At 47.2% G+C, this 27,884-nt stretch overlaps 1 protein-coding gene across 4 annotated transcripts in view; it reads right to left on the bottom strand.

Moving 5' to 3' along the window:
- LOC133748806 (zinc finger protein 470) overlaps positions 1–27,884 on the bottom strand; it is a 126,544-nt gene that overhangs the window by 12,997 nt on the left and 85,663 nt on the right. The window contains exons 2-4 of one of the 4 annotated variants that reach the window (XM_062177783.1): positions 26,024–26,113; positions 18,312–18,438; positions 11,057–13,171 (exon numbers count right to left, since the gene is read on the bottom strand). In XM_062177783.1, the coding sequence (XP_062033767.1) occupies positions 11,712–13,171; positions 18,312–18,438; positions 26,024–26,071 (1,635 nt within the window). In that variant the 5' untranslated portion in view covers positions 26,072–26,113 and the 3' untranslated portion in view covers positions 11,057–11,711. Of the gene's footprint in view, positions 1–11,056; positions 13,172–18,311; positions 18,439–26,023; positions 26,114–27,884 lie in introns of those variants that run through there. The other 3 variants (XM_062177785.1, XM_062177787.1, XM_062177786.1) reach the window with 3 other exon arrangements.

The following is a 27,884-nucleotide window of genomic DNA, read 5'->3' on the forward strand; positions in this document are numbered from 1 at the left end:
GGCTGGGTCAGGCCACAGCCAGGAGCCAGGAGCTCCAGCCAGGTCTCCCACAGCAGGGACCCGAGCACTTGAGCTGTCCTCCCTCGCTGCCTCCCTGAGCAGTAGCAGGAAGCTGCATCAGAATCCAAGCAGCCAGGACTTGAACCAGCATTCCATTATAGGGTACAGGCCTCCTCAGCAGCAGCCTAACCCACGGGGCCTCAATGCTCATGCCTCACCTGCAGTCTCAATTCTCCTGTATGAAGTGATCTAACATAGTCACAGGCTCTGGGAGTTAGGACATTGGCATATTTGGGGAACCACTATTCTGCCTATCACAGGAATTAGAATAAAAACAGAAGAGAGAAAAACAGGGGAGGTGATTTTAAGGAGAAATCAGTAGGCAAGTGTTAGTACAGGTGTTGTTAGAGTGAGCAAAAATACTCATGAATGTTGGGAGAGATGGGCTGGTGTTAAAATGCAGGGCCGGCACTGTGGCACAGTGGGTTAAAGCCCCAGCCTGCAGTGCTGGCATCCCACATGGGTGCCAGTTCGAGTCCTGGCTATTCCCCTTCCAATCCAGCTCTCTGCTATGGCCTGGGAAAGCAGTAGAAGATGGCCCAAGTCCTTGGGTCCCTGTACCCGTGTGGGAGACCTAGAAGAAGCTCCTGGCTCCTGGCTTCGAATCAGCTCAGCTCTGGCTGTTGCAGTCATTTGGGGAGTGAACCAGTGGAATGGAAGAACACTCTCTCTCTCTCTCTCTCTCTCTCTCTCTCTCTTTCTCTCTGGCTCTACCTCTCTCTGTAACTCTTTCAAATAAAATGATTCTTTAAAAATAAATAAAATAAAATGCAAACAAATGGCGCCAGCAGCAGGGTGGTTTAACAAGGCATGGAGGTGACTGCATAGGCATGAATTTCAGCTCTGCCACACACTTGCTGGGTGACCTGGGGCAGGTCACTTGAGCCTCACTGAGGATCAGTTTGTTCATCTGGGAAATGGACACTTTCTGCACAGGGGTGCCATGAGCTTTCTGCAGGGACAGAACATGATTTCAAACACAGTTTGAGTGCTCAGTGAAGGCACTGGCTCCATGGGTGCTCCACGGCTGAGTTTATGCACCACCTCCGTGGGGCTCTGTGAGTATTTGCCACCCACAGGAACTTGACTAGACACACATTTTCCCAACCATTTCTCAGCCAGAACTTGGTGCCAGAACTTTGCTCTCCATGGGGGAGAGCAGACAAAATGAAACAAAGCAGCAGGCCCAGCACTTCAGCAGACGCCTCAGAAGAAAGGATTGGAACGCATTCACAGGGGAGACTGCAGATGGCACAAACGGGATAGGTGTTAAAACAAATGAACAGGGGCTGGCGCTGTGGTGTAGCAGGTAGGGCCGCTGCCTGCAGCGCCGGCATCCCATATGGACAATAGTTCAAGTCCCGGCTGCTCCACTTCCGATCCAGCTCTCTGCTATGGTCTGGGAAAGCAGTAGAAGATGGTCCAAGTCCTTGGGCCCCTGCACCCACGTGGGTAAACCTGGAAGAAGTTCCTGGCTCTTGGCTTTGGATCCACCCAGCTCCAGCTGTTGTGGTCATCTGGGGAATGAACCAGCAGATGGAAGACTCTCTCTCTCTTCCTCTCCTTCTCTCTCTGTATAACTCTGACTTTCAAGTAAATAAATAAATCTTTAAAAAGAATGAAAAAAACAAAAACAAAAAAAACTCTCTGGCTTTTACTTTCTAAGAGTGAAGATGAAATAAGGTGTCACAGAAATGCTTCTCAGTTCTAAGTAAATGGCCACTGTTGTATGATGTGGGGAGAGACAGTAGGGGGTGGGAGGTTGTGGCAAAAGAGGGAAGGGGAGCTGTGCCTGAAGAAGCCACCCCAGTCAGCCCAGGCAATATTCGCTGAGCCACCAAATGGGAACAGCTGTCTTCTCTTTGCTGGTTTCTCAAGAGAACACTGGATATCTGCATTTTCAAATGGCATCTTCTGTGCTTTAAAACGTCAATAATTCTTCAGGCGTTGAAAGGGATGTTGCTCTGTGAAGGTCTTGGGGCTGGGACAAACCCTGTGGCTGTCCCTTTGCGACCTCACTGTGGGTCTGGGAGTACCGGAAGAGAGGTGAGGGGGCTGCCAGCATAGAGGCTGTCTCTTTTTTTTAATTGGTTGTTTTCAAGAAATATATATATATATTGGCCTTGATGGGAAAGAATGTGAGAGTACCACCAGGGAGTAACCGTTCTGTTTATCACTTTGTTTTGTCTTTCATACGGGACAACTAATCGTGGGTTTAGGTTGGGAGAAGACATGGGATGGGAGTAAAGGCAGGTGTGCAGGAGACAGGAACTGCAAGGTCAAGGTCAGAAGAAACGGGATCCTCAGGCGATTGATGGGGGGAGGAAGGGGGAGGACCCCGAGTATGGGGTAGGAGGGGCCTCGACACCTGACTGCCTGAGCGCTTGTGAAACCGCAAACAGGTTATCCCTGAGCAGAAAACACGGGGACGCAGCGACAAGAGCGCCCATGCCACCAACCATAGTAGTAAGAGCAGCACTTGCAGCCGCTGTTTCCTGGAGTGCTTGCTCCTCTGTGCCAGCGCTGCTGAGCGACCCCGTGCCTTCCTAACTGACATAGTCCTCCGTCCCAAATACTGCTAGGGTTCCGCTTTCCAGATCCCGCGCGGATCCCTCAACAAAGCCACACAGCCCTGAACCGGGGCGGGGACTCTACGCAACTGAGACTTCGGAGGCTGCACTCCCAGCCGCTGCAGGATGGCACACACGTGCCCAGACAGACACACAACGCACACGCGCAGGTGCAGGCGCGGGCAGGTACGCGGGGGCCCGGCGAGGCGAGCGCGCTCAGAGACCTTCGGGTTTTGCTCGGACGCACAGATGCGCAGTCCATGCTGCGTCCGGTCTCCCCTCCCTGCGCCAAGGCTGAAATTCACCTGTCACCCACCGGCCGGGGGATAGACCACGGCTTGCGGAGAAAAGCGCCCAACCAGGCAGACCCCTCCAGCCAGCTCCCAGCAGTGGGCTTGGAGACTGTCGCTCCCCAGACCCCCAACCCTGGGGCAGCTCTGCCCCCGCCCTCGTCCGCACACACGCCCACATATCTCTCTTGCGCACGTCTCCGGATCACCGCCCGCGCCCCGGGCCCCCTTTCCCGCCCCTTCCCGCCCTCGGGGGGTCCCTCGAAGGACTCACCCTCCCCAACCAGACCCGTCCGGGCACTGCAGAGCCGGCGCCGCACCGACCGCGGCTGCGCAGACGCGGAGCCTGCCTGTGGGAGGCGGGGGTGGGAAGTGGGGCGAACCCAGGAGGGCGGGCGGCCTTCCCCTCTCCTTCTCCCCTGGGAGAGCCTGCACCCGAACCAAGTGGCGAGGGAGAGCGAAGATGCGGCATAGACCCGGTGCCCGCCGCGGGTGTGCGGGGAGCAGGGGCGTGGTGCTGTGCAGGTCCCGCCAAATGGACTGAACCGTCCATTCCCTGCCACGGCCGACGGCTCCTGCTGCAGACGCCGGCTCAGGCCTACAGCTTTGCGCGCGCCCCTTCGTGATTCGGAGGCGGCGAGGTGGGGAGGGCAGAGGAGGGGGCTGGGGCGTGGCGCCCGGGGATCCGCCTGGCGCCCCAGAGGCTGGTTTTGCTATTTGCTACTGGTGCGCTTAGGGGTGATCCTGAACGTGTCCGGCCTCGGTTTCCCATTTTGCTAAGTGGGCGTGATTATGACTATCGCCTCCCAGGATTGCTGCTAAGGTAGGAGACAAATGTTCCCGGCACAGGTTTGGCTGCCGTCGTTGTCTTCTTCGCTATTCGAATTGTCCGATGTGGCAAGGACAGCCAAGTTGATCTCACGGAGACCACAGGGGGCGGGGCGGAGACGGGTCCCTTGCTCACCGTATTTTGTATTTTCTTTCAATGGTTTCTAGGGAGGTAGCACAAAGTTGTCTTTGTTGCCCAGATTTAATTTCTCTCCTGCGAAGTAGCTGTTTGTCGCCTCTCTGTTACTCTATTTGCTTTCGGGGCGCTTTCTTATTGATTTGTTGGCATTCTTCCCGTATTGAGTATATTAATCCGTTGCCTATTATCCCATGCAAGCCTAACATCTACTTCCGCCTGCTGGCTGATCTGTTCACCTTGTTCACACTGCGTCTAAGGTTTTGAATTTTTACAACAACTCAAGATTTGCATTTGTTATGTTTTTGGCTTTTGGGGTCTTACTCTGCTCACATAAACACACTCTCCTGTCTGATCTCACACTTCACAGTCTTGTTTTACATGCTTGCTTCCTTGAACCTTCCAAATGTATTGGATGCTGCGAGGTAAGGATTTAACTTTCTTTTCAAATGGGTGGACATTGAATGGCCCAAGTTACTCAGGAAAAAAAATAAAAATAACCACCATGTATTCAACAGACACTATAAACAAAGCCATCCTTTGTGCATTCTGCCATTTAATCCCAACAGCCCCTGATGGTAGGTATTATTCCCATTTTACAGAGAAGAAAGCTAGACAGAAAGGCATTAGATGGTTTGCCCAGAGGGCACACAACAAAAGTATAGAAGAATTTAGGTTGAGCTTTCTTGGGAGTTTCTATAAATGTCACATAATTGGAAGGAGACACTTCACTAAGTTCTATGAAAGTCATTTTGATAGCTACTTCAAGACCACATTACATAGTGATGGTCATGGAAGGCCTTTGTGAAGAGGTTACATTTTGAGGTAAAGCCTGAAAGTTGGAGAGGTGCCAGTTTCAAAAATTCACAGCAGAGAAAAGACCAAATAGAGGCCTTGAGGAGCAACGTGGAGGGCTGCATGTCAGAGTGGCAGGCCAGGGAGATTGATGGCTGTAAGACCAGAGGGACATCCAGGTCTATAGAGTCACAGGAAACCATTGCCCCGTGTTGTAGGTGTGCGGGGAGCAGTGGCAGCATGCTGTGGAGGGCTGTGGAGGGCTGTGGTTTACATTTTCAAAGCACTAGCAAGAGTGCTTTACAGAGCATGTGCTACAAGAGGCTATAGGGAAGAGCAGTTAGGAGGCAGCTGCAGGAAACAAGGAGAGAAATCATGTGACCTGTGAGTAAGTAACTAAGCAGTGGGGGTGGGAGTTATGGTGAAATTGAGAACAAGCCATGCAGGTGAAAGAACCCACAGAGGGTGGGAACACACTGGGCCCACTGAAAGTGGGGGTGAGGCAGGAGAGGACAAGACTGCACGAACACTTCTGGGCTGTAGGCCGGGGGCATCTAAGGCACTGTGTTGCACTGTGTAGTGTCAGGTGTTTCGCAGAGAACACGCAGAGACCCCTTTTGAGCAACGATTGTCTTGACACTGGAAGAACACAGGTTAAAGAGATATTGCCATCTCCATACTCTAGGGGGCAGGAGTGGGCTCAGAAGAGCCGTGCGTTTGGCAGGAGCGGCTGCTAAGTCGCTCCTGTGACTGTCTGCGGCGCCCAGGCTGTTCGGAGAGGACTGTCGCGAGCTGACCCAGATGTGGCCACGAGCCACTGAGCCAGCTCCCAGTTACAGCTGTGCGCAGTGCCAAACAAGCTCCAACAGAGCTGTCCGGGGCACCGAACCAGTTCCCTGCAGAGCTGTCCGCGGTGTCAGACTAGCTACTGGTGGAGCTGTCTGAGATGCTGACCCGGCTCCCGCAGAGCTGTCCGCGGTGCTGACCCGGCTCCCGCAGAGCTGTCCGCGGTGCTGAACAACTCCCAGCACTAGCAGTCCATGGTGCTGAAACAACTCCCGCAGCTGCCCGCAGTGTGGGACGACCTGGCAGGTAGACTGTCCTCAGGGTCGCGTCTCTACACAGCGAAACGGAGCGGATTCTTCCTTCTCCCTCCAAGCCCCCCACCAAAGAATTCCCCTCCTGGGAAAATCGCTGATGTTTCCTAGAAGCAAAGCTCTCTGCGCTGCAGGTAGCATGCAGTGAAGGCAGACTCAGTTTTAAGTGGCAGCTTTGGCTGTTAGGACGCTGATCCTGACTCCAAACCAACTGAAATAAGCTGGGGGAAGGACAATACAGAAAGGAAAGCAAGAGGAAGATGTTCCCCAGAATTCAAGCTATTGGTTCCTTGGGTTGGGGAAGTAGGGCAGTGGGGCAGAGAGTGCTACCTAAGTACATGTGAGTTCTTGGAAAGACACAGATTTTTCTGAGGCCAAGTGGGATCACAGGATTGATATTTTTATAGATTCTCAAAATGCAATATGACTGCATTTATTATAAATATTTGATATCATGAAATTTGGTTGGCATTTTAAAGATAATTAGAAACCTTGAAATTCAAAGATTCCTGAAAATGTCGTACTTTTGAGTACAAGCAGTCGAACTGTGTTTGTGGTTTGAGTACAACTTTAGCTGGTGAATGGACACAACCACCAGCCTAACCCTGGCTGATCCAATTATTGATCCAGCTCACTGCCAATGCACCCAGGAAGCAGTTGATAACAGTGTACTTGCATCTCTGCCACCAAGTTCCTGGCTCCTGACTTCAGCCTGACCCATTCCTGGCTGTTGTGGCCACTTGGGGGTACTGAACCAGCATATAGAAGATTCTCTCTCTCTCTCCCCCTCCCCCCCATTCTGCCACTCAGCCTTTCAAATACATAAATAAACATGTTTAAAAAGAGGCAGGCATTCATAGAGAACGCACTGTGTGCCAACACTGAAGGGGACCCCCAGGATCCCTGAGGCAGATCGCCAGCTCCCAGAGGATGACTTCCATGCTTCTTCAAGGGGCAGTGAGCTTTGGGCTCTGACCTTGCATTCTTTGCATAGTTGGAGCTGATGCAGGCATTTGGGGAGTGAACCAGCAGATGGAAGACCTGTTTCTGACTGTTTTTGTCTCTTCCTTCCTCTACTCACATTTCAACTACATAAACATTTTTAAAATGCTGCTATGAAAAGTGAGATCTTTTCAAGACCCTGATTTCAATTCTTTGGGGTGTATACTCAGGACAATTGCTAGATCATACTGTAGATATATTGTAAATTTTTAAAGATTTATTTGAAAGGTAGAGTGACAGAGAGAGGGACACACACACACACAGTGAGAGGAGAGAGAGAGAGAAAGAGAGAGAGAGAGATGGCCGGCGCCGCGGCTCACTAGGCTATCCTCCACCTTATGGCGCCAGCACACCGGGTTCTAGTCCCGGTCGGGGCGCCGGATTCTATCCCGGTTGCCCATCTTCCAGGCCAGCTCTCTGCTGTGGCCAGGGAGTGCAGTGGAGGATGGCCCAAGTGCTTGGGCCCTGCACCCCATGGGAGACCAGAATAGACACCTGGCTCCTGCCATCAGATCAGCGCGGTGTGCCGGCCGCTGCGCGCCAGCTGCGGCGGCCATTGGAGGGTGAACCAACGGCAAAAGGAAGACCTTTCTCTCTGTCTCTCTCTCACTGTCCACTCTGCCTATCAAAAAAAAAAAAGAGAGAGAGAGAGAGAGCACTTCCATCAGCGGGTTCACTTTCCATTCCCCAGATGTTTCAAAGACTAGGGCTGGGCCATGCCCATGTCAGAAGCCAGAAGCTTCATCCCATCTTGGGCCATCTTCCAATGCTTTTCCTAGATCATCTGCAGGGAGCTGGATAGGAAATGGAGCTTTTAGGACACAAATGGGCACCCATATGGGATGCCAGCATCACAGGCAGCGGCTTTACCCACTACACCATAATGCCAGACCCTTGCCAACACTTTTATTTTGCTGTTAGTAGTAGTTGTTCCAACTGATGTAAGATGATCCTTGGCTGTTGCCATTTTTTTTCTTTCTTCCAAGCAAGGCTTTTGTGAATACTTGAGTGAAGGGAGAATGCCCTGCCTCCAGAGTCTTTTAAAAGTTCATGAAAATGCATATTATGAAAAAACTATGTATGAATTTCAAATGTTTTTGCATCAAGGTAAACATTTTAATTACATTTTCCCATGACCTATTTTTTAAGATTTTTATTTATTCAAAAGGCAGAGTGGCAGAGAGGAAGAGATAAGAGATATCTACCACTGCTGATTCACTCTCCAAATGGCTGCAATGGCCAGGGCTGGGCTAGGCCAAAGCCAGGAGGTAGGAACTCCATCCAGGTCTCCCATATGAGTGGCAGGGGCCCAAGTACTAGGATCATCTTCTGCTGCCTTCCCAGGTGCATTAGCTGGGAGCTAGATTCAGAAGTGGAGCAGCAGGGACTCAAACCAATGTTCTAGTATGGGATGACAGCTCTGTGGGTAGCGACTTAACTGACTGGGCCACAATGCCAGCCCCTTCATGATCTTTTTGAAGTATCTTGTATTAGGTATTCACTTTCTTATTTCTTAGATTAGCCTCTCTCCAAACTCTGAAGTGGAGAGAAAAAATAGCTCAGGCTCCTTCCTGTTACACATTTCTCCTCCCCCCTTTCCAAATACTTCTCACACCAACCTCCCTGTTGGAACTTCTCTGCAAAACAGGTGATAAGCTATAAATAGGCATCTATATTCTCTGTGGGCCTCTCTTCCAAAGCAGGCAAATTCTGTTCTTTCTCTTCTCTGTGAGCTCCAGGATTTTCTACCTCAGATATGGTAGAGACAAAAAACAGTAAAATGCAACTCTCAACTTGTTGATCATTTCCTGGGGTCTTTTCCAAATTATTATACTGGAGGCTCCTTTTGCCACTGAAATTAAATGACATGCTATGTGTGCCAAGGATTTATCAGAGGGCCTGGAACATAGTACATGCTCAGTAAATGATATTAGTGGTTCGGGTCATTATGTACTCTGAGAGGAGACACCTCATAAATATCTCCTTGCTCTCCTCCTCTCCCTCAGACCCCTCTGACCCCTTCCCTTTTCGCCTCCTTCATTCTCTTCCCCTCCCAGCCCAAGCCCCACTCCCTCCCCTCACTTCGTCCTTGCCCCGCCCCTTTCAGTGACTGAAGCACCAGTGTCTGAGGCCCTGCCCAGCTTCTGCGCAGGCTGTGGCAAGGGCACCCACCGACCTACCTGCTGAGACCCTCGCAGCAGCTGATCGGGCCGGCTGTTAGGGTCTCCGTGCTGTAGACGAGGAAACTGAGGAGAGGAAGAAGTCCCGCACAGCGATGCGCGCGTGAGTGCATGTGTGCAGCCTTGCTGAGGAAGCTGGGTACAGGACACTGTCCTGCCAGATCCACAGACTCACGTAAGCCCCAGGCGCAGGGCCGATGCTGGCCCTATGGACTGGAGCCCGGCAGTGTGCACCCTGGTGTGGGTTCTGTCGGGGCCACAGTCCCCGAGGTGGGTGCATGCCAGGGAATGCTACAACTTGTGTACTGGGTCATTTCAGTCTTCTCCATTTTAATGCCTCCAAAATTAGGATGTGTTTGACCTCTGATGGCATGTTGTCATTTAATTAGTGATTTTTTTTCTTCCCCTTAGTGACATAAACTCGTGTTTTAGCCACTGGCCTCAGTGTCAATGAAATCCAGTAACTAGTATAGCACACTTGGAAATAGGGTGTCTAGTGGAGTGCATGTGGGAATACAGCATCAGCACATGTCAATGAAATGTGATTTGTAGCATACATGTCAGAGAATGACCCATGTGCATGTACATATATGTGGTAGCTGTATATTAGTGATTCTGTTTTTTTAATATATAGTGTTATGGATTGGACAGAACATGGCTCCCCAAACTCATTCAGATGTTTAAACTCTGAAGTCTTCTGTGAAGAGTTGCTGGGTTAGGGAGACTGGACCTAATTATGTTCTCTGAGAGGCGGGTCTGCTGGGATGTGTTTAGATCCTGCAGGGCTGGCCTGAAGAAGCTGGTTCTCTCTAGAGGGTTGGCTGTTTAAGCTGTTTGAGCCTAGCTTCTCTCTCTGCTTTCGGGCTCACCATCTGGTGCCCTCTCGGCACCCTCTCGCTCAGCCATGGCCAGCCTCCACCAGCTGCCACACTAACGGGGCCCCTGGTCCTGAACTGCGAGCCTCCACACTGTAAGCCAAAGTTACACTTTTCCTTCCCCAGAAACCCCCCTCAGTTATTTTAGTTAAAACAGTGAATAAAACACAGTGTTTAGTACATGTCTTTGTGGACACCTTATTTTCAAGAGTATGTTGCACTTAGCATTAGTGTACCTTACATACATGTATTTAAAGAATTTGGTGTATGTGAACAGTTTACATACCCAAATATATGGTGTTCACAGCTTTAGTATCTGTATTATCAATTTACATATACTTTAGACACATGTATTTATAGCATTTAGTTGCATGATTATATCTTACAGGTATGATATATATTTAATACCACAGTACATATAGAGATACACTCTAATTTACACATACATGTGGTATTTAGTGTGTGGTTATACCATATATTTACATATCTTCTGTATATGTCATATGTCAGCTCACATGTATCTTATATACATGTATTCATGTTATTTAGTGCCATAGTACATGCCAATAGGGTATACATATTTTATACATGGTTATTTCTGTTTCAGTCATGAACATCTGAGTGTGTATGTGGTAACATATGGTTACATACTTCAGCACTGGTATATAATTTGGAAATAAACACCTAGCATAGAGGCTGTTGCCAGGTCCAGATTTCTTTTTTACAGATTGGGATTTATGATCATAGGTGTGTCAGAAGCCAACTGCAGGAACCCCTTCAGGGTTCTCGGCAAAGAGGGGTTCAGCAAAGTATTCAATCCCCGAGCCCTGCAGAAGGCCCTGTCTATGAGGAGTGGGGCCTCACCAGACAATAAGTATGCCAACACCTTGACTGTGGACATCCTAACCTGCAGAACTGTGAGAAGCAGATGCTGGGTATTTATCAATTACACATTCTAAGGCATTTTGTGACAGTAGTAGGAATGCACAATTACCTTCAAAAATGAGTAAGAGTGAGCAAACAGTCTGTGCTGGGGTGTGTACTTACTGAATCCAACAAACATTAAAACCTGAAAAGCAAGCCTGATGGAGTTCATTCTCTCTCGCACATTCCCCCACAATTGTGGAAACTGATTTTTATCAGACAGCCCATATCTGTATCTTTTAACAACTAAAAGATGGCTTAAAATGACACAATCTTCTGTAGTTAAGTTTTATTTAAAAAAAAAAAGTGACAGACTGCTCTAAGAAACTTTGGCATTGGAAGCAGTAGTTATTGTTACTTGCTAACTCTGAAAAAAATGTTTTTATCCCTCTCACAAACAAGTTGCTAGCCTCTACCACTGACTGGCTTCGTGGCTTCCAGTCGAGAGACCAGGGTAGGTGGGAGGCAGGGATGTGGGAGGAATGGAAAGTCCCTCTTGTTCCTAGCCATGGGGAAACTCAAGAGATGGCATGAGAGTACATTGGACTCTGAGGAGTGTGTGACAAAGAGAGTTCACCTCCTCCTCCTCCCCTCCACCTATCACCAAGGAAAAGGAGCTCCAGAGAGCCTCTGTGACCTGCTCAGGCTCTTAAAACAACTTACTGGAAAGCTGGGCTTGACCCTGATGGCCTACGATCCTGTGTTGCATTTCCAGGTACAATGATCACAGCTTGGCTACAGCGAATGTTCCCCAGTACTGTGGATGCCAAGAGTCCTGCACCCTGACACTTAGGAGGACGGTCGCGTATGCAATCAGAAAGCCCTCCCACGAGTCCCACCTTCCTAAGTCTTCCCTGACCCCGAGTCACCCGCGAGCTCCCACGGGAAGATTTCCCACGCCGGCCACGTGGACGCAGCGCCCCCTCGCCGTGGCAGTCACCTGGCAATGCGCCCTCAGGTGTGGATCCGCAGGTGCCGCGTCAGGTTCGTGTTGCGGCTGAAGGTCTTCCCACACTCGCTGCACCTGTAGGGCTTCTCGCCAGTGTGGATGCGCTGGTGCACGGTGAGCGAGGAGTTCTTGATGAAGCACTTGCCGCACTGAGCGCACCTGTAGGGCTTCTCGCCGGTGTGGATGCGCTGGTGCTCGATGAGGTACGCGCTCTGGCTGAAGGCCTTGCCGCACTCGCCGCACTTGTAGGGCCTCTCGCCCGTGTGCACGATCTGGTGCACAATGAGCGACGAGCGCCCCGTGAAGTGCTTCTTGCAGACGTAGCACTCGTAGGGCTTCTCGCCGGTGTGGATGCGCTGGTGCTGCGTGAGGGACGAGTTCTTGCTGAAGGCCTTGCCGCACTCGCTGCACTCGAAGGGCTTGACCCCGATGTGGAACCTCTGGTGCTGGATGAGGTAGGAGCTCTGGCTGAAGGCCTTGCCACACTCGTTGCACACATAGGGCTTCTCCCCGGTGTGGTTCCTCTGGTGCAGCGTGAGGGACGAGCTCTTGTTGAAGGCCTTGCCGCACTCTTTGCATGCATAGGGCTTCTCGCCCGTGTGGGTTCGCTGGTGCTCAGTCAGGTGCATGTTCTGGCTGAAGGCCCTGCCGCACTCGGGGCACACGTAGGGCTTCTCCCCGGTGTGCGTGCGCTGGTGCACGATGAGGTGCATGTTCTGGCTGAAGGCCTTGCCGCAGTCCCCGCACGCGTAGGGCTTCTCGCCCGTGTGGATGCGTTCGTGCTGCGTGAGGGACGAGGTCTTGCGGAAGGCCTTGCCGCACGCATCGCACACGTATGGCTTCTCCCCGGTGTGCGTGCGCTGGTGCACGATGAGGTTCATGCGCTGGCTGAAGGCCTTGCCGCAGTCCCCGCACGCGTAGGGCTTCTCGCCCGTGTGCACGCGCTGGTGGATGGTGAGGGACGAGCGCTCGATGAAGTGCTTCCCACAGGCGCCGCACGCGAAGGGCTTCTCCCCCGTGTGGATCCTTTGGTGCTTTATCAGCGAGGAGCTGCGGCTGAAGACCTTGCCGCATTCGCTGCAGTCATAGGATTTCTTCTCTGCATGGAGTCTGGGGGGCGTACTGAGGTTCTTCCCGTACGTGACAAATGGACAGGCCCCCTTCTCCTCCGTAGGCTCCTGCAGCCTTGGGGGTGCTGGGGTAGAGTCTTGGCTGGCAGAGGCCTTCAGTTCATGGCATCCGGTGACCGACTCCCCGGTGCGTGCGTTCCCCTGTGGAGTTCCTGGGTGGTCCCAAATGGCCCCTGAGCATCCCCTCAGCCTCCCCTGCATCCATGCTCCTCCCAGGGTGGGACCCCAGGCACCATTTCTTGTGGGTCCTCTCAGGCCCACCTGGATGCATGGTTTGTCTTCAGAAACACTAGCCTTAGCATCCAGCTCTTTCATTTCGGGTCTAGTCTCCCAGTCTGAAAACCCAAAAGAAAAAACAAAGACAAAACAAAACAAGCAGATGCAAACAGATGCAGTTAGCAAGGCCAGGTGCAGGGAATTTCTGAGATGGGAACGGGTATAGGCACAGACCGTGCTAGCCACTGACGACCTCTGGTTGCTGAGAGGGTGGGAAGGGAAGTGATGAACTGCGCACCCATGCCTGTGGCTGAAGGAGCTGAGCAGGCAGATCAAGAAGTGTCCCTTCCAGAGAAGGATGCAAAAGAAAGAAAACGTGAGAGCCCCAGCAAACATCAGGGCTCTTGCAAGCTCGAGTAGGGATGACTTGGAACAGACTGCTGTCTGTACCGGCCTTCCCTCCCCAGTTCATACCCTCAGCCATCGGATTTCCTTATAAATAACAAAATAGCAGCTAGCAGTTATATGGCATCTGCTGAGGACTCGCCACCGTCCACGCTCTTCCCCATGCCACAGGGGACTGGCTTTACCCTTCTCCTGTGCATTTGGCAGGAGACGGGAAGGTGGAAGGAGAGAGACGCTGGGGTATTTCTACCTGTGCACTTCCAGCTTCTTAGCCAAAGCCGTCTCTGGTCCTCTAGCTCCTGCTCTTGCTGGTCTCCACCTTCTCACTATGCCCTGCTTGTCCCCCAGCCCTCCTACTCTACATCCTCATAAGTCTCCTCAGGTCTTCAAGGCATCAAGAGCGCCCTACACACCTTCTCTCCCGTGAGCCTCATGAGAATCATGCAACTCGGGGACTGAGCAGCAGGTGTTCCGTGGAGTTTGGGTCTAGACCCTCTTTGTACAACCCTCCCTTGGAAAGCCACATTTATGCCCAACTTTATATCACCTTCTACATATATCTCATTCATTTCTAAATCTCAACTTCCAGCCCAGGTGGTTCTTCTGAAATTCCAGACTTAACAGCAGGGAATTTGTGTGTGGCACTTAAAAACTGGTATCCAGTAGTGGGCGTCTGGCCTAGCAGTGAGGTGACAGTTAAATAATTACATCCCATATCAGAATACCTGGGTTTATGTCCTAGCTTCACTCCCAGTTCTAGCTTCCTGCTGCTGCAGATCCTGGGAGGCAGTCATGATGACTCAAGTAATTGAGTCTGCCAGCCATGTGGTAGACTTGCATAGAGTTCCTAGCTCCTGGCTTGGGCTTGTCCCAGATCCAGCCATTGCAGGCCTTTGGGGAGCAAATCAGCAGGTAGGAGATCTCTCTCTATCTCTCCCTCTCCCTCTCTCTCTCCTTCTCCCTATTCTTCTCCCTCTCAAATGAAAATAAATACTGAGGTCTACATGCTTCCTTCTCATAAAAAATATGAGTACTCAGCCAGATGGAGCTACCATTTCTAAAATGCAGCAAAAAGCTGGAATGGAGCAGTGACTGGTCCCCTTCCCCCATTTAAATGGTCCTCCCTGGTCCTCATGGCCACTTCAGTTTGAGGTCTCTCCCCTGAGCCATGCCTTGCACTAAGGGAGACTGGATTTAAACATTACCCATATGCTAATCTGTCTGATGTGTGTCTCCAGTTCATACCTCCTCTCTAAGCTCCACCCAGGAATATGTGAAACTCTACTTGGCATCTCTCTTAGATATCCCAGCTAACATTTTGGATACGAAACCTGAGAGTTCAGGGGCTGGGGTTGTGGCATAGTGGGTAAAGCTCCTGCCTACAACTCCAGCATCCCATATGGGTCCTAGTTAAAGTCATGGCTGCTCCACTTCTGATCCAGCTCCTTGCTAATAGACAGGAAAAGCAACAGAAGATGGCCCAAGTGTTTGAGCCCCTGCCACCCACATGGGAGATCCAAAAGAAACTCACGGCTCCTGACTTCAGCCTGGCTCAGCCCTGGCCATTGTGGCCATCTGGGGAGTAAACCAGCAGATGGAAGATCAATATCCCCAGAGGAAAAGAGTTGAGAAATACTTTAGGTGGAAGGATGGTGGAGGCTGAGTGAACTCGAGATGCAGCACAAGGCCCAGATGTCAGGGCCAATGGTGACGATGGGCACAAAGGGTTGTAGTGGATGTAGGTAACTTTTCAGTAGAGAGAAGAAAGGAAGAGCGGTGGTGAGTGGGGCTTGGGGTTAATGGGGTGGTGATGTTCTGGGATATAAACTGTGTGGCTGAGGACTCTTGGTTGGGGACAGGGCTGGAAGCCTCTTGGAGTCAACAGAGCTAGAGACATGTTGCCAGCTTCCCTTCAGTGGATTAAACCCCCTCCATATAGATCACTTGCAAAACAGCAAACACACCAGGAAAAGCTGTGAAAACACCACTCCATGTCAGCCTGAGCAAAGCTACTCTCACCACACCACTCTCACCAATCACCAATCAGATCAGCAAAACAACAGTTATGTGCTTGACTGATGATGTACTTGACTGGCAGGAGCACATGTTCTTGGCATGCCTGCCAGTGTGAAGGGGAATGTTACCAGGTCGACTTCTGCAGACTGACAAAAAGCTATTAGCGGGGCTGGCACAGTGGCGCAGCAGGTTAAAGCCCCAGCCTGAAGCACCGGCATCCCATATGGGTGTTGGTTCGATACTGGGCTGCTCCACTTCCAATCCAGCTCTCTGCTATGGCCTGGGAAAGCAGTAGAAGATGACTCAACTCCTTGGGCCCCTGCACCCACATGGGAGACCTGGAAGAAGCTCCTGGATCCTGGCTTCAGATCAGCTCAGCTCTGGCTGTTGCGGTCATTTGGGGAGTGAACCAGCAGAATGGAAGACTTCTCTCTCTCTCTTTCTCTGGATCTACCTCTTTCTGTGACTCTGTCTTTCAAATAAATAAAACTAAATATTTAAAAAAAACTATTAACATCCAAAATGCTCTTTGTTCCTTCTGATATAAATGTGGTGTGCATTTTCATCATGCTAAATCTGTTGTCCTTTAGTGTTTCTTTTTCCCTTTTCTGTCTTTCTATAATTGTTCCTGACTACAAAGTAATTCACATTTTTTATTAAACCATCAAACATAAAAAAACTTAGGAGAAAATGGAAATTTCCTGTATCTCACTGATCAGAGTTAACAGTTTGGTTTATATTTTAAGATTCTCCTCCTTCCATATGCACCTTTTAAAAAATACACACAATACATCTATACACAGACATGCACAATCACATAATCTGCCTCCCCAAAATAACACTCAGTGGGGCTCTAAGATAAGAGTAACTAGGACAAGATTCCCTCCAGCTTTAAAAAAAGGACAAACTACATAAAACAATGGTTTTTTTTTTATAAACAGTAGACATCAAGCAATGAAGGGCAATAATTCCTAAGAAATGAAAATCAAATAACGTAGGCTCTATGATTGCCCAGAGGAACTGTGACACAGGAGGAGGAAACTGAAGCACAGCCTGGCAGACAGAGACCAAGGCAAGGAGAGGTCATTTCAGGATAGAGCAGTGGAAATAGGATGCTGCCCAGACAGCATTCCAGGGATCTGTGAGGGTCGCCCAGTATCTGAGACTACTGATCACAACATGCAAGGAAACAACCCAACTTTGGGGAAAACTTTCCAGAAGAATGTGAAAATGGTGTCTGGCACAGAAAAGGGCTGGAGTGCCTTTTTCCTCCAGTCAGTCTGGAAAATCTTATAATCCATAGAACACTGGACAGAGCACTTAGAAGTGGCTGTGGAGACAGTATTGAGCATGAGTCATGCCAGCAAGACCAGAGAGATCAGACTGCATGCTTCTAGACTAAGGACAGACAGATGGACAGAACTGGACCCACACACATGCACACAACTGATTCTTGGACCTAAAAGTTTATATTGCAAGGTATTGATCATAGGGAAAACCAGTGTGCAGAACAGAGTCAGAACTGGACCTATACACATGTACACAACCGATTTTTGGACCTAAGAGATGAGACAATCAACAGAATCAACTGGATCCACACACGTGTACACAACCGATTTTTGGATCGGAAATGTAAAATGGCACAACCGCTCTGGAAAACTATTTGGCAGTTTCTTAAAAAGTTAAATATGTTTGTACTTTACATCCAGCCATTATACTCATGTTCATTGATCTAAACACGAATGTTCATGGCAGCTTTATATGTAACAGCCTGAATGTTCAACAGGTAAGTGGGTACACAAATTATTATATACTCTCATAGTGGGACAATACATAGAAAAAAAAGAAATCCACGACTGGTTAATGCAACAACACGGTGAATCTCAAGATGATAATGCTGAGTCAGGGAAGTCAGACTACCTGATTCCGTGTGCATACATGCAAGCACATGCACCTACACAACAGTGACATGAAGCAGACCAGTGGTTGTTCAGGATGTGGGTAGGTAGTGGGGGTGAGATTATAAGTGGGTATGCTTGCTATCTTGATCCTGGTGATGGTTTCCTGAGTATGCATATATGTCAAAATGTATAAAACTGTTCACTTTAAATATGTGAAATTAATTGTAGGTCAACTATACCTCCAGAAAAGTTGTTAAAGTTCTGAAAGTGAGTGTGTTCACCTAACAGTGTATCGTGGGACATCTTCCTGTTCAGTGTCTACAGAGAGCCTTCAGCTTTGAAGAGCCACAGAGTTTCCATCACATTGGAACCCCTTAATGTACTTAATCAGTCTGGTAAGACTGGGAATTTAGGTTGTTTTCCTTTATTTTTCTTTCCATGTAAAAGTTTGTACACTTATATGAAAATTGTTAAAGGATAGATCCCTAAAAATAGAATCATTCAAAATTGGATGAATAATTCCAAACTGCCCTCCAAAAGACTTGCCCAAACTGAATACTCCTAAAATGACACAGTCCCTTTCACTAATTTTTGTGTACTTCATTAGCAAAACTAATCTCTCAATTTGTATTTTATTTAGCCAGGTTACTTTTATGAAGTATAACCTTTGTATTTCCATATCTAAGAATTGCCAGTTCATAATTTTGGCTCATTTTTAATCATACATTTAATCTCTTATATAATCATAACCCTCTGGCCATTATACATGCATGAAATCATTCCTATATCATCGTCTATCGACTTTATTCTTAGCTCTGAATAATTTTTTAAGACTTTTAAAAAACTTTGCAATCAAGCCTGTCAATCTTTCTTCTTACTTCTTTGTGGTCCTTAAGTCACAGGCCTCCAGTAAGCAACTGCACAAAGCTGCCCTTACCCAGCGAGGCCAGATTCCTGTAGTTCTCCAGCATCACATCCCTGTACAAGTCCTTCTGGGCAGGCTGCAGCTGCTGCCACTCCTCCTGGGTGAAGTCCACAGTCACGTCCCTGAATGTCACTGACTCCTGCAAGAGGAAACCCACATCCACTCACTGCTTATGGAGGCCTGGAGAAGTGGCTGGAAAAGCCGAGAGGATTTAAAAAAGTATCTGAAAGTGATTTTGACAAGGCACAGGGTTCTCAAGTTTTCTTGGTGACTAACTGAATTCGGTGCTACTCTGACAGAAATAAAACAAGTATGAGACAGTGTGGAACAGAAAGCCATTGATTTGTGTAGCACACAGAAGGGAACCAAAGGCAAACTGATTACAGCCCAGTATGCTGACATGCGCTTGAGGGCATAGCAGTGCAGAATCCTGGATGGAATTCACCATGCATCTCACTTCCCCAAGCCTGCTAAGCACCAGGCACTCAGCTAGACACTGGGATACGGACAGGAAAAGTTCAAGAACTAGTTCTTCATTAGAGAAGCAAAGACCAAAGCACATGTAATTTGGTGAATTCAATAATGAACAAATCAACAGAGCTCATAAGGCACCTAAGTAATAGAAGCGTTGGTGTCCAAGAAGACTTTGAAAAGGTGACACTGAGTACAGTGAGGAAAATTAATAAGGTGTCCTTGCAAGGAGATTCTTTTTTTTTTTAATTTTTGACAGGCAGAGTGGACAGTGAGAGAGAGACAGAGAAAGGTCTTCCTTTGCCGTTGGTTCACCCTCCAATGGCCGCTGCGGCCGGCGCACTGCGACTGGCGCACCGCACTGATCCAAAGGCAGGAGCCAGGTGCTTATCCTGGTCTCCCATGGGGTGCAGGGCCCAAGCACTTGGGCCATCCTCCACTGCACTCCCGGGCCATAGCAGAGAGCTGGCCTGGAAGAGGGGCAACCGGGATAGAATCCGGAGCCCTGACCAGGACTAGAACCCGGTGTGCCGGCACCGCAAGGTGAAGGATTAGCCTATTGAGCCACGGCGCCAGCCACAAGGAGATTCTTGTTAGAGGTTAGAGCCTGGATTAAGACCTGAGGCTTAAAAGGCAAACCAGACTACTGGAAAATTACAAGAAATCCATGTGGTAGAAGCTGTGCCTTCCCAGTAGACATCATAAACCAATGTCTAAATGAATATGACAGCATGGGAGACACTGATGACACCCACCTCTCACTTATTATTCTAAATGGATGTTATGGGTTGAATTATGTGCCTTTCCAACCCATATGTTGAAGATATGACCCCAGAACCTCAATAATGTGACCTGATTTGCAAACAGAGGCATACTGTTATGGTTTGAGTGGGTCCCTTGATGTTAACATTTTAGCAGCTTGGACCCCATTGTAGTGGCATCAAGATGGGCTGTTTTTTTTTTAATATTTATTTATTTTGAAATAGTTACAGAGAGAGAAAAGAAGAGACACAGGGAGGGAGAGAGAGAGAGAGAGAGAATCTCCCATCTGCTGGTTTACTCCTTAGATGGCTGCAATGGCCAGGACTGGGCTGGACCAAAGCCAGGAGCTTCATTCACGGGTTGCCTAACACCTAAATTCATTCATGGGCCTAACACTTCTCCCAGGCCATTAACAGGGAGCTGGATTAGAAGTGGAGCAGCTGAGACATGAACTGGCACCCATATGGCATCAAAGGTGGCAGCTTTACCTGCTATGTCACAGTGCCTGCCCTGTTGATGTGATCTTTAAGAGGCAGGGACTAGTGGGAGGCCATTAATTAGATCATTTGGGCACCACCCTTGGAAGGCATTAATGCAGTTCTCTTGGGAACCTGATTCTGTTCTTAACAGATCAATAATAAAAGATAATAAAGGAGCAAATAAGGGGCCAGTGCTGTGGTATAGTGAGTAAAACCACTGCCTGCAGTGCCGGCATCCCATATGGCGCCGGTTCGAGTCCCAGATGCTCCACTTCTGATCCAGCTCTCTGCTATGGCCTGGGAAAGCAGTGGAAGATGGCCCAGGTCCTTGGGCCCCTGCACCCATGTAGGAGACCCAGAAGAAGCTCCTGACTCCTAGCCTTTGATCGGCACAGCTCCGGCTGTTGCAGCCAACTGGGGAGTGAACCAGCAGATGGAAGACCTCTTTGTCTTTCCTTCTCTCTCTGTGTAACTCTGCCTTTCAAATAAATAAATTAATCTTAAAAAAAGAGCAAACCTGCCTCTTCCTGCTGTGGATTCTGTCTTGCTGTGTGATCTCTCCCTACCACCACGATGTCATCTGCATGAAGTGACACAGGTAAGGAGGCTCTCGAGAGCCCTTGCTGTGTTTGTTGGACTTCCAGCCTCCAGAACTGAGAGCTAAATAAACCTCACTTCTTTATAAAGTGCCCAGCCTTAGGTATTTGGTGACAGCAACAGGAAACTGACTAATATGTATACACACAGAGAGAATGCTAGAGTGATGCTGCCACAGCCAGCTGGAACCGAGATGGGGAACAGAACCTTCCTCCATGCCTCAGCAGGAGCTAGGCCCTGCCAGTCTCTTCGTCTGGGACTTTGCCAGCCTCCAGAACTGGGAAATAACACATTTCTGTCATTTAAGCCCCAAGTCTGTGGAACTTATTTATAGCGACCCAGGAAACTAATAGAGTGCTTCACACATACTAGTTCATTTACTGATTCAAGTCAGACCTAGAAGGCAGGTAGTGATACTATTACAATAATATTATGCCAATTAACAAGCTATCGTCTTCCATCCCCAAAGCCTTCCTCCTATGCTCTGTGCTATAATGCAGGGGCTAGCCACGAGTATGTCTGCCTTACCAGATGAATACTCCTTAGGTTTGGCCAAGAAGGGTCACTGGAGGGAGGTAAGAAAGTAGAGATAAAGAAACCTAGGCATGGAGATGGTAGGTCCCTGGACCAGGTCACATAGGCAATGAGTGGGATGAGCTCCAGGGCCTGGCTTCTAATTTCTGCTGGCATCAATTTCTCATGAACAGCCTGTACTGTCCAAATATGGATCTTTATTCTGCCCTCCTATTCCTAACCCTGTCCACATCTGCTCCTCTCCAAACTTGCTCTGCCCTGGTCTACCGGCCTTCCTTTTGCTCTCTGAATACACCCAGGCCTTTGCACTTGTGTTTGCTTTGCCTAGAATGTTCTTCCTTTAGATCTTGGCTAAGCTGACGCCTTATTCATTCTTCTGGAGGTCTGAGCTGGCCAGTGACAGACTCTGATTATGATCTTGGTGAAAGTAGACCCTGCATTTGTAAGCCCATGCTCACAGAAGCATTGTTTCCAACATCTAGAAGATGAGAGCGACCCAAGTGTCCATCGATAGATGAACAGGTACACAAAATGTAGTCTCTTCATGTAATAGAATACTACTGCATCTTGAAAAAATTGATAATGCTACATCATGGATGAAACTTGAGAACATTATTAAGTGAAATAAACCAGTCACAAAGGACAGATACTATATAATTCCATTTACCTGACATACCCAGAGTAGACAAATTTGTAGAAAATAGAATGGTGTTTGCCAAGGGATAGGGAGGAGGGAATGGAAAGTTAGTGTTCAATGGATATAGAGTTTCTTTTGCAAAAGAAGATGGAGAAGGATGGTGGTGATGGTTACACAATATTATGAATGTGTAATGTCTTGAGCTGTACACTTAAAAATGGTTAAGCTAGAAAATTTTAAGTTATGTGTACTTTGCCACAATACAAAGAGAAAAAGTTATAAACACTGCTCTCTCTCTCCCTCTCTGTGTCTCTGTCTCTGTCTCTCTCTCCACCTCACCAGCTGCCATGTTATGAGAAGTCCTGTGGACAGGCCCACCTGTCCAGCTACTGAAGCCTCCCACTAACATGCACATGCATGAACTACCTAGTAAGTGATTCTCAGGTCCCGTGGAGCCTTCAACAGGTCACAACCTTGTGAACACCCTTAAACTATGCAAAATAATAAAATACCTGTTTCTTTAAGCTGCTGAGTTTTGGGTAACCTCCATGCAGTGATGGAAGATGTACTCAGGGAGGGTGTGCACTTCATTAAAAAAAAAAAAAGAAAAAAATATGGGGATATGTCTTCATATGGCATGTTTTTGAGGGGTATAAAGATCAGTTTGCAGACTGTGGCTTGGCCTTTACAAGTTAGGTGAAGGTGTGAAAGTGAAAACCTTCAATTACCTAACCTCTTCACGCTTCTGTTTTCTCCTCTGTCAAGTGGGGAGAATAACAACACCCACTTTGCAGGGAGGTTGTGAGGTTGTCCATCTGCTGGTCCACTGCTGAATTCCCAAACGCCAGAACAGTGCCTGACACATAGTGGGACCTTGACAGAGGACAGAGGCAGCATGCTGCATGCTGGAGCCAGATGTCTTGCTTTGAATCTGAGCTTGGCCATTTAGCAGGAAGCTCTTGGCTCCTGGCTTCGGATTGGTGCAGCTCTGGTCCGTTGTGGCCATCTAGAGAGTGAACCAGTGGATGGAAGACCTCTCTCTCTGTCTTCACCTCTCTCTGTAACTCTGTCTTTCAAATAAATAAATTTTTTTTAAAAAAAGCTTAAGCCAAAAATCCCAACCATGCTGAAATAAAAACAATCAACAAATCCTTCTAAATAATGTAGGTTAAAGAAATCAAGAAAAGAATCACAGATGAGTTAAAAATGAAGACATCATGGAGCGGCCACTTTGGAAAATAATGTGTCAATTCCTTAAATGGTTAAACAGAGCTAACCATGTGACCCAGCAATTCCAACCCTAGATATACTCCCAAGGGAAACGAGAACACATGTTCCAATGAAGACCTGTACACAGATGTTTATGACAGCATTATCCATAACAGCAAAAGAGGACACAACCCAAAGTCTATGAACTGACCAATGGATAAATAAAATGTGCATTTTCATACAGTGGAATATTATTCAATCATGAAAAGAAGCGATATTCTATTTGTGATACCACATGGATGAACTCCATAAACATTTTGCTAAGTGAAAGAAGCCAGTCACAAAAGACTATATACTATATGATTATATGTGTATGAAATGTCCAAAATAGGCAAATCTATATAGACAGAAAGTAAATTAGTATTTGCCAAGAGCTAGAGCTTCGTGGTAGAAAACAGGATTGAATGCTGATGAATACATGATACTTTTAGGGGGAGATGAAAATGTTCTAAAATTGATTGTGTTGGCTGACAACTCTGTGAATACATCAAATATCAATGAATTGTACACTTTGTGGTATGCAAAATTTATCTCAAAAATTGTATTAAACAAAGGAAAATATAACATGCCAACATAACATAGTCAACATAACCTGACTGACACATTTATAGAGCAAAATAAATGCCAGGTGGATTCAAAAGATCATTGTTAACATTCAAATGATAAATGGCATAAAGAAAATATAGATGTTATCTGTCTGTGGATGAAGAAATGTTTTCACAGCTTAAAAACTATGGAAGACACCATAACAGGAGACATTAACAGATTTGATTTTAAAAATACAAAATGCTTCTGTACTGAAGAACAGAGTAACATAATAACTAAGAAACAAAACGCAAACCTGGGAAGAATATTCATCACAAATATTTACACACACAAACGCATACATACACATACATTTCTCTAAAATCTTTAATACTAAGATTTCTGTAGGCTGATAAAGCAAGAGATGGGTCTGCTCACAGAAATGATGAAAAAATAAATACTTAGTAAAAATTGAACCTCACTAATAATAACAACGCTACTGATAGAGATCATTTGACATCATTTGTCACCTATAACACTCAAGTTTTATATCATTTGTCATCTATATCCATCTATCAATATATCCATTTCTCCTTTATATTCTCCAAGCAGAACAACTACCTGACAACTGCCAGTGTAAGTTGGTGGAGGCTGTCTCATTTACATTGCTGGGAATATATACTGCCACAGATAATGTGGAAAGGCATTCAAAGACTTAGGAAAGGCCTCAAACATATTCAACCCATTATTCTTTTTCAAGGAATCACTTCTAGAGAAATCACATAAAATTCAAGAGAAGATAAATGTTCAGTGTGTCCTTTCTAACACCGTTTATACCATGAATACCTGGACACCAATAAATGTCCAACAAGAAGGGAACCATTAAGTAAACCAGGACAGAGCCAATAGGTAAAATTTTTATGTAGCCATCAAGACAGATATCACAGAAGAGTTTTTAATAGGGTGGAGAAGTGCTCAGTATAAAATATTTTATGCAAAAGCAGGATACAAAAATGCTTATCCAGAGAGATTCTATATTTTGCAAAAACAATATGCACATCCAAGGAGGGAATAATCCAAGGTGTAAATAACCCAGAGTGTTTATCCTTTGAGGTAAGACTGTGGGTGAATTTGATTATCTTAGCTATGTTTTTCTGATTTTCTAAGGCTTTTATTCTGTTCATGCTTTTCCTTACCTATCAGAAATTTTCTTTTACTTTTATATTATTTATATTACCATAAAGTGATTTTTAAAAAGTCAAAGTCATGAGTCCTGGATGAACACTGGGGTACACTGATTATGCAGCCCAAACAAGTGATGTTTATAAAGTTTTCAAAGGCAGAAGGACATTTCTACTGCACAAAGCTGGGTGAAAAACACCCCAAGATTAAAATGGCAGAGCCAGTATTTGGTCAACTTTTAAAAATAATCTTCAGGGTGGGGCTTAGTCTAGCAATTAAAATGCTCGTAAAGACACCCAGGTTCTACATGGGAGTTCCTGGATTTGATGCCCAGCTCTTGTTCTTACCTCAGATTCCTGCCAACGCAAACCCTGGGAGCCAACACTGATGGCTCAAGTAGTTAGGTTCCTGCCGCCTATATGGCAGACCACTTGGGTGACCTGACTTAGCTCCTACTTCATGGCTTTGACCCAGCCACAACTTGCCCAATCCCTGCCACTGGGGATATTTTAGGAATGAACAAGTAGATGTGAGGACTTTCTCTCTCTTACATTAAAAAAAATCCTCAGAGAAGGGAGAAAATAAATGAATATTCAAGTGTCCACATGGTTACCCTTAAGTAGGACTGTGGGTGAATTATGTTGTCTTACTGATACTTTATTTTGCCAGTTTTATAGAACCAGCATTTATATATTATTATTTTTTATAATGAAATATTATGTCTGGCAAAGAAGATTTAGAGAAAAATACAACAGTCTCATGGATACTACCCAGAGAAAGATATAAACCTCATGGCTATAATTGAAGATGTCCACGTGCCCTGGCCTTATACCCTTTGCCTCCTCTTCCCTCTCTCTGTAGGTGCCCACTATCTTAGATGAGCTGGGCCCACACACTCTGTTTTCACTGCTCACATGGGTGCTCATAAGGGCCATTTAGTGCTACCTGCCCATTGGTAGACATGACATGTTTAGCATCATCCTGCCTGGGTTCTTTTGCTCACTCCCAGGTACTCCCCCTGTGTCTTCTGAGAGTCCTGAGGGCAGGGATGCCCACTTTCAAGCTACCCTGGCCCCCACAGCCAGGGTCAGGAACAGATGTGGGCTGCTGGCCTGTCCTTCTCATCAGGGCAAACACAGACCCCAGGAAATGAGCTGGGGACATGGGCCCTGTGGGGGTTCAGGCAGTAGAGGGTCCTCTGAGGGTAGAAGCCCAGCCCTTTGGGCTCATGTCTTTGGAAAGGAGGGCAAGAGGGCAACAGGACTCACCGGGGCCTCGTCAGTAAGCAGCTGAGCAGCAATCCCTCCGCTGCCCATGATGGCCAGGGGACTGGAGGATGGGCCTTAGCAGGTGCAGGGCTGTGCGGTGGTAGGCGAAGGAAGGAAGCACATGAGAGAATGGGCTTTGGCCTGCTTTACAAGTGCAGACAGGACAGATACACACATATACATCAACAGCAAACATTTTTGGGAATCACTGCACGCAAGGTACTTGATAAATATATCTCATTAATCTTCTAACCACCCTACAAGATAGATACTGCTATCCATACCAATTCACAGATGAGGAACCTGAGGCCCAAAGAAATAAGACAGTTGTTCAATAAAGAAATAAGACAGTGCCTTGCTAGACACTCGAGTGAGGTAGAGCATGTCCAGCTGAGTGCATATGCTTACCCACTAGGCTAGGCTGCCTCTCAAATGTGTACCCACATACACTGGTACAGATATTACCCAAACACACACACCCAAATGCATTTTCACAGGCAGCTGGGGCAGCAGAATCCATACCTTCCCCTAGCTGTTCTCCCTCATCCCCTCCTTGGGTCTGGGTGCTGGACCAAGGCCCTTCCAGATGACCTAGCAGTGCCCTTCTACCCTCTGGGCACTTCCCCCAAGACTTCATGAAATCATGTGAGGTTCAACTACTAGATACACATAAGGAGCCAGTCCGGGCACATAGTAGGAGCTCAATACAATAATGTACAATCATTATTCCTGTTGATGTTAGTCACATATTTCCCAAAGAGTGGGACACAGCTGTCTAGAGATTCAAAGAGTAGACTCACTGGGTAGAAACATATCCCAGCCCCATTCTCTTTCAATTCTGACAGGCTTGGGAGAAAGTCAGTGGCTACTCGTGTGTCTTATCTGTCACCCCCAAATTCATTAGAACCACATGGCTTTACCCTTTTCACAGTAATGTTCAGTTTCTATTTACAGTAGTCACATAGAGTGTCCTTTTAATCCAAGCTGGATTAAGTTAAAAAAATCAGTGACCAATGTAAATTTTTTAAAAAATGAAAAAGGATAGTTGGCATAGGTTAGGGGCAATTTTAGGAGACTGAAACATGGGGGCTTAGTCTTGGTTCCACAGAGTAGAGACTATCATTTTATTTTATTGTACCTCCAGCATGTAGGACACTATTTGGCACACAAGAGGCACCCAAACATGAACCTGAATAAGTAAATGAACTTCTAGCATCAGCAAGAATGCAAGGAAACATGCCTTTTCACTCGCAGCTGAAGGACTGTGAGTCACTCAACTTTTTCCAGGAAGTGAGTTGGCAACACAGAAACCTCATAACCCAATGACTCTCTTCCTGGAAATCTGCCCATAGCAACAAAAGCTCCATGTAAAAGGTTATACAGAGAAAAAAAGGAAGTTAATTGCAGCACCATTCCTAGAGGCAAAACAAAACAAAACACCAAGCCAAGCATTAAACCAAGCATTAAACCATAAAACAAAATTAACAAACATTTCTAAAGGAAAGAGAGTGAATAAATAGTGGGGAATCCATCCTATGAGCTATCAGGTCACTTCTAGGAAGCAGTAGTTAGTGTCACATCTCTTGACAGGCCTTTGGTTTCACTAAGTGAGGAAAGCAAGTTACATGGTTTTATGCAAAATTTCAACCCTTTGTGAGAAACAAATGAGCGCTCATGGATGTGGCTGCTTTTGGTGAACATTTTTAATCTGGGGAAGGCTGTGACATGAACCCAGGCTGGTGTCTCAAGGGGCTGGAGTGGGAATGACAAGGGAGCTGGAGGTTACTAATATTTTTCTATTCCATTGAATTATTTCCCTGGGAGCTGCAACCCTGTATTACTGCCAAGAATTTTTTTAACA

This window comes from Lepus europaeus, chromosome 19, assembly GCF_033115175.1.
Source record: "Lepus europaeus isolate LE1 chromosome 19, mLepTim1.pri, whole genome shotgun sequence".
Lineage (NCBI taxonomy): Eukaryota > Metazoa > Chordata > Mammalia > Lagomorpha > Leporidae > Lepus > Lepus europaeus.